The 9228-nt window shown below is 43.7% G+C and overlaps 1 protein-coding gene across 2 annotated transcripts; it reads left to right on the top strand.

Annotated features, from left to right (window-relative positions):
- Positions 1–35: 35 nt before the first annotated feature.
- ATP5IF1 (ATP synthase inhibitory factor subunit 1) lies at positions 36–4666 on the top strand. Of its 2 annotated transcripts, none has more exons than XM_080800978.1 (5): positions 36–105; positions 667–839; positions 2215–2528; positions 2620–2702; positions 4400–4666. In XM_080800978.1, exons 3-5 carry the CDS (start codon positions 2442–2444, stop codon positions 4542–4544), a joined length of 315 nt encoding a protein of 104 aa, XP_080657104.1. In that variant the 5' UTR covers positions 36–105; positions 667–839; positions 2215–2441; the 3' UTR covers positions 4545–4666. The 2 variants fall into 2 exon arrangements, with proteins under 2 accessions (XP_080657104.1, XP_080657105.1); XM_080800979.1 differs by having other exon boundaries at positions 38–105; positions 2275–2528.
- The last annotated feature ends 4562 nt before the right edge of the window (positions 4667–9228 follow it).

Raw genomic sequence — 9228 nt, 5'->3', positions numbered from 1 at the left:
TCCTGTGATTCTCACAGACCCGCCTCTCTAGCCCCGCCCCTTCCTTGTGACTCTTAAAGGGTTCGCAGCCCAGCCAGACATCTCCAACTACTTTTTTTAATCGAGGTGAGATATACATAACATATAATTAAAATGAATAATTCAGTATCTCTTATTACACTCACAGTATTGTGCAGCCACCAAACTCTATGTAGTTCCAAACAGTTTCATCACCCCAAAAGTTTACCTGGCACGTATTAAGTAGTTCCTCCCCATTCCTCCTTATACTCAATCCCTTACAGCAATCTGTGTTCTGCCTCTATGGCTTTACCTATTCTGGATATCTCATAAATGCAATCATACAATATGTGATCTTTTGTGTCTGCCTTCTTTCACTGAGCATAGTGTTTTCAAAGTTCATCCAAAATATAGTATGTGTCATTTTTTCATTACTTTTTATGTCTGAATGTTATTCTGCTACATAAATATACCACAGTTTGTTTTCATTCATCAATTGATAAACATTTGGATTGTTTCCACCTTTTAGCTATTGTGAACGGTGCCGCTATGAACGTGTGTACATGTATTTGAGTGACAGTTTTCAGTTTAGGGCGGGGTGTACATACCTAGAAGTGAAATTGCTGAGTCTTTTTTTTTTTTTTAAGATTTTGTTTATTTATTTATCAGAGAGCGAGCGAGTGCACAGGCAGACAGAGGGGCAGAGGGAGAAGCAGGCTCCCCGCCGAGCAAGGAGGCCGATGTGGGATTCGATCCCAGGACGCTGGGATCATGACCTGAGCCGAAGGCAGCCGCTTAACCAACTGAGCCACCCAGGCGTCCCGAAATTGCTGAGTCTTATGGTAATTCTGTTTTAACTTTTTAAGCCACTGCCAAACTATTTTCCACGGTAGCTGAACCATTTTACATTCCCACCAACAATATATGGGGGGTTACAGTTTTTCCTCATCCTCACCAACACTGGTTATTTTCCCTTTTTTTTTTTTTTTAATTACAGCCAATCCTAGTGCCTAGGCCTACACAATCCTTTTTTTTTTTTTAAGATTTTATTTATTTATTTCACAGACAAAGATGACAAGTAGGCAACATGGGATCATGACCTGAGCCAAAGGCAGAGGCTTTAAACCACTGAGCCACCCAGGCACCTCATACACAATCCTTTGCACAAACTCAGTAAGACCTTGCATTGAGTGACTAGCCTAGGAGATAATCAAGAAACAGCAGTTCCTGAAAATTAGATCAGTTTCTGAAACTAGAAGGGCACTTAAATATCACCTAGAAACACAGGAAATTATAACCACTGGGTAGTGAGCTTAAAAGTGATTATTATTTCTATCCTTCTGCTTTTGTATTTTTCCAAGTTTTCTGCCACGAACATTTGAAAATGTGCCCTGCAGGCATTTCCTATCATTTAAGTCATACAAACTAGCGCTGGTATTTTTCCAACCAAAAGATGATCAATAAAAACAGTTCTACAATTTCATAGAAAGCAAAGAAAATATTTTTATAATCACAAATAAGATAATCTGGCCCAACACTCTCATCTAAAGGAAGAAAAACTGGGCCCAGAGAGAAAAAAATGACTTAGGAAAAGGCTATAATCCACTATGGTCTTGTTCACATTTGTTAGATGGTGAAAGGAAGGTCATGGCAAAAACTTCCCCCAGACTCCTACTTAAGCTCTTTTCCACTTCATTACATCACATTGCCAAAAGTCCAGTGATCAAGCCTGTTCAATTACATATTAATACATTTTACAAATATTAATTCAGTGCCTACTTGACCAAAGCCCTGATAACTTCAAACGGTGAAAAGCACAAAGAGAGAGGGAGAAAGAACAAAACGTAGCTGTAATAGAATGACTAAGGAGGTCGGGGGAAGTTTCTGAGGTGACTTTAAACTGCGACTTGAGTGAAATGTCAATGCAACAACAGAACACTGGCACCTCTTAAGACACTACATACACATACACTTATAAAAAAATTTTCCCCAGAACGCTAAGTTGGAGCATCCTGGACATACCCCCTCCCCAACCCCTACATTAGATATCTTATCGATGCTAGTAGTCCAGGAAAGGGAAGGCTTCCTTTGGATGTTTAATAACAACTTCAGGATTGGAATCGTGGGATAGGGTGTATGCCACGCCTCACTCTGATGGGTCCCAAAGCCCGGATTTGGACTTCTGACAGCGTCCCTAACTCCATTATTATTCTCCAGGCCGCTGGCCCCAAAGACCTTGCTAGGGATTGGCTAAGAATAGGCCCGCCTCTCGCTCAGGACTCGCTGCGAGCTGCAGGAGCCCCGCCTCCTCCACTTCCTAATTCGCTACTCCTGGGATCATCCCGCCTCTCCATCGAAACCATTGGCTGCCTGACTCCCAGAGTCATTAGCGCCTGCGGAGAGGCTCGACCGCGGGTGACTGGAGAGGTCCTGCACCAACAACAATGGCTGTCGCGTCTTCGGCGGCCTGGATGCGGCTGCGCGTGTGGGGCTTTAGGGCCATGCAAGCCCGAGGCTTCAGCTCCGAACGGGTACGCCGGCGGTTGTGTCCGCAGCCCCAGCCCTGAGCGCGGGTTCCATCTTCCCTTCGCACCTTACCGACGTTCCCATCTCTCTCCGCAGTCAGACTCCAGCGCTGGCTCGATCCGGGAGGCAGGTGGGGCCTTCGGAAAGAGAGAGCAAGCTGAAGAGGAACGATACTTCCGGTGAGGTCCACGGAGCCCCGAGTCCAGTCCAGATCTCTCGGGGCCCTCCGATCCCTCTTAAACTTACAATCGTCCGGGCACCTGGGTGGCTTAGTCGGTTGAGCAGCCCACTCTTGGTTTCCGCTGCAGTCGTGATCTCGGGTTGTGGGATCGAGCCAGGGGTCGGGCGCCGTGCTGGGAGGGGAGTTTGCTTGGGGTTCTCTCTCTTCCTCTGCCCCTCCCCCACCGCTCTCTCGCTCGCTCGCTCTCTCTCTTTCTCGAATAGATAAATCTTTAAAAAGCAAAAAAAAAAAAAAAAAAAAAAAAAAAAAAAAAAAAAAAATTCTAATGGCCCTACCCTTCCCAACCTGGTCTTTTGGGCGCCCGTCCCCCAATAGAACTAGCGGGCCCTGAACCCATTACCTCCAACACTTGAGGTCATGATTGTCGCCACCTATAGGGCGATCCCGGCGCGCTGCCGAACAGTTCGGGGGCCCCAAACCCAAGCCATTTCCACCCGCGGGTCTCCAGAACTCTTCCTGAATCACTTATCATGCTCACCCACGGAGTTCTCCCCGGTCTTGTAAAATGGCTTCCAGATTTTTCCAAGATGTCTAGGTCCCACTGCCCAATACTTGAAAACACCCTGAGCCTGATTCCCTCAGCCTTCAACCACCCATAACCCCTCTACTCTCTATTTAATCCTCCCCATGGAGTCCCTAGCTCTCCAGACCTTCAGCCATTTCTAGACCCCAAGTCTTCAATTCCGCCAGAGTGCTTCCAACCAAGGCAGCAGCTCCTAGTTGGAACCCTCCTCCCCTATTTCTTGGAGACTTTAGCCCTGCCCTGCCCTGCCCTGCCCAACCCAGCCCAGCCCGGCTGCTGGACTGGATAAATTTCTCCTGCGTAAGAGTACAGAGCAGTTTGGACCAAGGGACTCTTTCCTAGCCCTAAATTATCATTTGTTGACTTCTGTCCACAGTGGGGAGCAGTGTGGACCTAATCTCACTTCTGCCTCTTCTGCTTTGGTCTAGCTTTTAACTTCTGCCCTTTATTGCTCACTCAAGAATTATCAGCATGGCACCTACCATACTGGAGAACGAAAGCACAGCCCTTAGATACCATCTTAGTCAGCATCAACATTTTACATTTAAGGAAAACTGAGGCCCGTATGTGCCCAAACCAACATTTGAATGTCCCTTCTTGAGACCTAAATTGGACTTCCAAGTACTTTTCCCCCTTCATTTTGGCCTTTACAGTGAGCCATGCATTTCCCTAGGCAAAGAAAGCCCTAGATAAATTGAGATAGGACATATTTATTTGTCCATCCTTCCCTCCTTTTGCTCTGCCCCCCCCACCCCCACCCCTAAAAAAAGGGATTCTGATCTCTGGGTGGTTCCTATCCTAAGGTATATGAGACTTAATGTCACACCACTTTGGAGTTTTCTAAAGAGAAATCTGAAAGGAATAACTCATAAAAAATGAAATTTCAGGCACTGGCACCAGGAAAATGGAATCATATATCATCCTTAAGGTGGATATATCTCAAGATGGAGTATTCTTTCACTAATGGGGCTTGAGCAGGTAGAAGAGGATGCCCAACCAGATTCCAGTGGGATTGGGACTCCTGTTCTTTGCCTTAGGTATCGTAGGTTATGCTTAGAGGTCTCTGCGGGTTAATGATTGGGATTTAATGCAGAGTCACTGCATCCTTGTAGAGCACGCACTAAAGAACAACTGGCAGCCTTGAAGAAACACCATGAAGAGGAGATCACCCATCATGTAAAGGAAATTGAGCGTCTGCAGAAAGAAATTGAGCGGCACAAGAAGAAGATCAAACATCTCAAAGACGACGATGATTAAATGTGTGCAGTTCCCATAGAATAGCTATATATCATCGCCCACTTCTGTGGAAACATAGTTCTGGTTTTATTAATATCTATCTGTGTGCTGCCAACAGATTATAATAAATCATCATCAATCAATTGTGTCTAATGCCTTCTTCCACCCTCTGGAAGGTACTACTGGACTTCTAAAATGAATCACATAGGGGTGCCTGGGTAGCTCAGTTGGTTTAGCTTCCAGCTCTTGATTTGGGCTCAGGTCATGATCTCAAGGTCGTGGGATTGAGCCCCGCTTCAGGATCCCTGCTCAGGGTAGAGTCTGCTTGAGATTCTCTCTCTCTCTCTGCCTTCCCACTTATGCGTACTCTCTTGCTTTCTCTTTTTCTCTCTCAAATAAATAAATCTTTAAAAAAAATTAATCAGGGGCGCCTGGGTATCTCAGAGGGTTAGGCCTCTGCCTGCAGCTCGGGTCATGGTCTCAGGGTCCTGGGATGAAGCCCCGCATTGGGCTCTCTGCTCCATCTTTATTGTGAGACCCCATTACAAAAAGGCCTTCAGGATCATCGACAAAAGTTCAGACAAGTCATTAACCTTACTCCTGCAGACAAGATACTAGATGTCTGTTCCCAAAACACATGTCCAGTGTGGATGCGGCTAGTGGAAAGTTTATAGACACTCCTGACATGTGAATGCTGAGATTCAAGTGGCCAGCAATAAGATTACCTCAAAAGATGGAGTGCAAAAAATAATCACAAGTCACATGCCTTCTTTTTTTAACTTTACAACAGTACAAAGTTTGAAAAGTTAAAATTTTATTTTTTATTTTTTATTTATTTTTTTAAGTGAAAATTTTTAATTAAACAAGTAACATCTTCCATTTTGCATTTTTGTGAGCCTCCCCCTACCCAGCCCTACTAAAAGGCTTACAAAATCCCTTAAGTTTGTAGATGATAGTGTTCTCATGACTTCTAATCCACCACAGATCTGTTAGAAGGGATGTTCCTGAGTATGCCATCTGCTCTTGAGATCTATTTTAAATTAAAATCACTCTAATAATGATCAAATAAAGCAAGCAAAAAGTGGAAGATGAAGAGTAAGCTTGAATTCTTAGGAAGATAAAATGAATAATTTTTGGAGCAGCTTAATTTAAGACTACCTGAATTTCATGAAAGTGGTAACTCATGGTCTTTTTGTTGTGACATAACCTGTGGTTAATTTTTTCTATCCTGCTATAATAAAAGCAAGATACAAATATTATTTAAAAATACAGTTTGAAAATATCTCTTCGGGGCGCCTGGGTGGCTCAGTGGGTTGAAGCCTCTGCCTTCTGCTCAGGTCATGATCCCGGGGTCCTGGGATCGAGCCCCAAGTCGGGCTCTCTGCTTGGCGGGGATCCTGCTTCCTCCTCTCTCTCTGCCTGCTTCTCTGCCTACTTGTGATCTCTGTCTGTCAAATAAATAAATAAAATCTTTACCAAAAAAAAAATCTCTTAAATATATTTGTTTAAATATATCTTTCTAAGGGACGCCTGGGTGGCTCAGTCGGTTAAGGGGCTGCCTTCGGCTCAGGTCATGATCCCAAGATCCCGGGATCTAGTCCCGCATTGGGCTCCTTGCTTGGCAGGGAGCCTGCTTCTCCCTCTGCCTGCTCTGCCTGCCTCTCCCCCTGCTTGTACTCTCTCTTGATCTGACAATTAAATAAATAAGATCTAAAAATAAAAAAATAAATAAATATATCTTTCTTAAAATCCGAAGATAATTTATGTGATTTTTTTAAAGATTTTATTTATTTATTTGACAGAGATCACAAGTAGGTAGAGCAGCAGGCAGAGAGAGAGACAGGGGGAAGCAGGCTCCCCACTGAGCAAAGAGCCTAATGTAGGGCTCCAACCCAAGACCCTGAGGCTATGACCTGAGCCAAAGGCAGAGACTTAACCAGCTGAGCCACTCAGGCGCCTCAATTTATATGATTTAAACCAGTAACCACAGACACATAGCACAGGTCATAAGATTCCCCAGAAGGACCCCAGGTGTTTCTTGGAATTTGGAAAATACTAGAGTAGAGGTTCTTTTTTTTTTTTTTTTAAGACTTTATTTATTTGTTTGTCAGAGAGAGAGAGAGCACAAGCAGGGGGAATGACAGACAGAGGGAGAAGCAGGCTCCCTGCTGAGCAAAGAGCCCCAGGCGAGACTTAATCCCAGGACCCCAGGATCATGACCTGAGCAAAGGCAGATGCTTAACCAACTGAGCCACCCAGGAATCCCTACAGCAGGGGTCCTTAAACTGCCCACAAGTCAGCAGCATCAGCATTGCCTGGGAACTTGTTGGAAAGGCAAATTCTCAGGCTCCATCACAGATGGCTAAAACTGAGGATTGAACCCAGAAATCTGTTTAACAAGCTTCCCCAAGTGATTCTAATGTCCACTGAAGTTTGAGGACCACCGTACACGTAGTTTCTCATGACATTTGCTGGCATTCTTGGGCATAGAACACTTTTATAAAAGCAGATTATTATAATAATACATCTATCTAATATAGTTCTTCATATGAATACTATTTCAGAATTAAAAGATACGTTAAGATGATTATTCTACATGGGGCGCCTAGGTGGCTCAGTGGGTTAAAGCCTCTGCCTTCAGCTCGGGTCATGATCCCAGGGTCCTGGGATCGAGCCCCTCATTGGGCTTTCTGCTTTGCAGAGAGCCTGCTTCCTCCTCTCTCTCTGCCTGCCTCTCCGCCTACTTGTGATCTCTGTCTGTCAAATAAATAAATACAATCTTTAAAAAATAATAATAATAATTCTTCTACAAATCATATTAACATTGAGAACATAGCATTCCCTGGGATAAATCCTTTTCGTTTACAAGTAACAGATAACCAGCACAGTGTGACTTACAGAGGAGAAAAAGAGATTTTTTTTTAAAGAACAGTGGCTATTGTCTCAGAATCTCAAGAAAACTTAAACAAACAAAACTCAGGAAAGGCAGGGACCAGAGAAGCTCTGACAACTGCAAGAGCAGGTTGTTGAAGCAGCTTCAATAACTATCTGTGTCAAAATTATTGGAGTGATTTTTTTTTAAGATTTCTATGGAATTTTACACAATGAAGTTACGGAAGTTATTTAACAATTGCACAAAAATATATATTTATGAATATGTCATAATTACTTGCTCATTAAACCTCATGAGATTTCTGGCAAACAGATCCATACCATTCATTTTTTAAATTTAAATTCAATTAGCCAACATATAGTACATACTTAGTTTCAGATATAGTGTTCAGTAATTTATCAGTAATTTATACACTGGGTGTATAACACCCAGTGCTCATCACATCACATGCCCTCCTTAATGCCCATCACCCAATTTCATAAGCAAAGTAACCGAAGCAGGGAATTGTGAAGTTTCTCAAGGTGAAACAACCAGGTTTCTACTGAGCAAGAACTTTCCTTCGAAGCTCCTGCTCCCACAGGGGCACCTGGGTGGCTCAGTCAGTTAAGCATCTGTCTTGATCAGTCATGATCCCAGGATCCTGGGATTGAGCTCTGCATCAGGCTCCCTGCTTAATGGGGAGTCTGCATCTCCCTCTACCCCTCCCCCTTGCTTGTGCACACCCATGCTCTCTCTCTCTCTCTCAAATAAATAAAAAAATCTTTAAAAAGAAAGAAAGAAAAAAGAAAAGCTCCTGCTCCTACAGACTTAGGTTGCAATCCCAGTGTAGTGGTTCAGCTGCCCATTATTAGTTCCCCCCTGAAAAGGTGGGACAGGTTGGGGGCACACCTGAACATCTGAGAATGAGTGGTAATGGTGAAGATCCCAGGAAGTAAATGTAGAAGTGCCACTGGTTGGTGTTGGCATTGGCATTAGCATTTTGGTTGCACCAGGAACCCTATCAGTATGTGGGTGCTTGCCTAGATGATGCAAACACACGTTTGCAATGGAGTCTAGTTTGAAATTTTCACATCAGAAAGTCCAAAGTTGTAATTCCCAACCCAGGCAGCACATCAAAATACCTGAGAGTTTTAAATTTAAGCCAAAGCCTCAGGACCAATATCTCTGAGACCAAGGTGTGAGCTTGGGTATTTTCAAAATGCTCCCCCCTGCTTTTCCAATATGTGACCAGAGCTGTGAACCACTGGTTTAAAGGATTCCTGCAGATCTGTTGATATGGTTGGGCAGGTTGTTCACTGCATAAGGACACCTAACTAAAGGGGCCAGGGAAGATTAAAATTCAGCCCACACCCTGCTCATCAAGCAGTGCGCTCTAGTTTAAGGGTGGCATTTACTCTGGGTCACCTTTTGTTTAATTCCTATAAAGAGGACCCTGGGTCATTCCACTATTCTTGAATATGCATTGCTGTATAATCTACATATTCCACTTTCAGATTTTTAAAATGTATTCATTAAAAATATTATTTAGCATCTACTACATTATGGCCACTTGGTATGCACTGAGAATACAACTACAAAACAATCACAGCTCCTATCTTTTTTTTTTTTTTTTTTTAAAGCTGTGCACCCAACATGGCGCTTGAACTCATGGCCCAGAGACCAAGAGCTGCATGTTCTCCCCACTGGGCCAGACAGGCATCCCACAGCTCCTGTCTTTGTGGAACCCATAGCCTATTAGAAAAAACAAGTGGTTAAATAATGTGGGAAGTCTTCTGATGGGAGTGAATGAAGAGTTCTGGAAGAAGGACCCTG

This window comes from Martes martes (assembly GCF_963455335.1).
Source record: "Martes martes genome assembly, chromosome: 4".
NCBI lineage: Eukaryota > Metazoa > Chordata > Mammalia > Carnivora > Mustelidae > Martes > Martes martes.
Note: the sequence above shows the minus strand (reverse complement) of the source record. Positions and strands in the feature narration are given on the sequence as shown.

Bases quoted from the DNA above. Each gene is read 5' to 3' on its own strand.
- ATP5IF1 (XM_080800978.1), top strand. From the start codon at position 2,442: ATGGCTGTCGCGTCTTCGGCGGCCTGGATGCGGCTGCGCGTGTGGGGC. The intron at 2,529-2,619 runs GTACGCCGGCGG...CTCTCTCCGCAG, and splicing joins GAGGCTTCAGCTCCGAACGG to TCAGACTCCAGCGCTGGCTC. The intron at 2,703-4,399 runs GTGAGGTCCACG...GCATCCTTGTAG, and splicing joins GAAGAGGAACGATACTTCCG to AGCACGCACTAAAGAACAAC.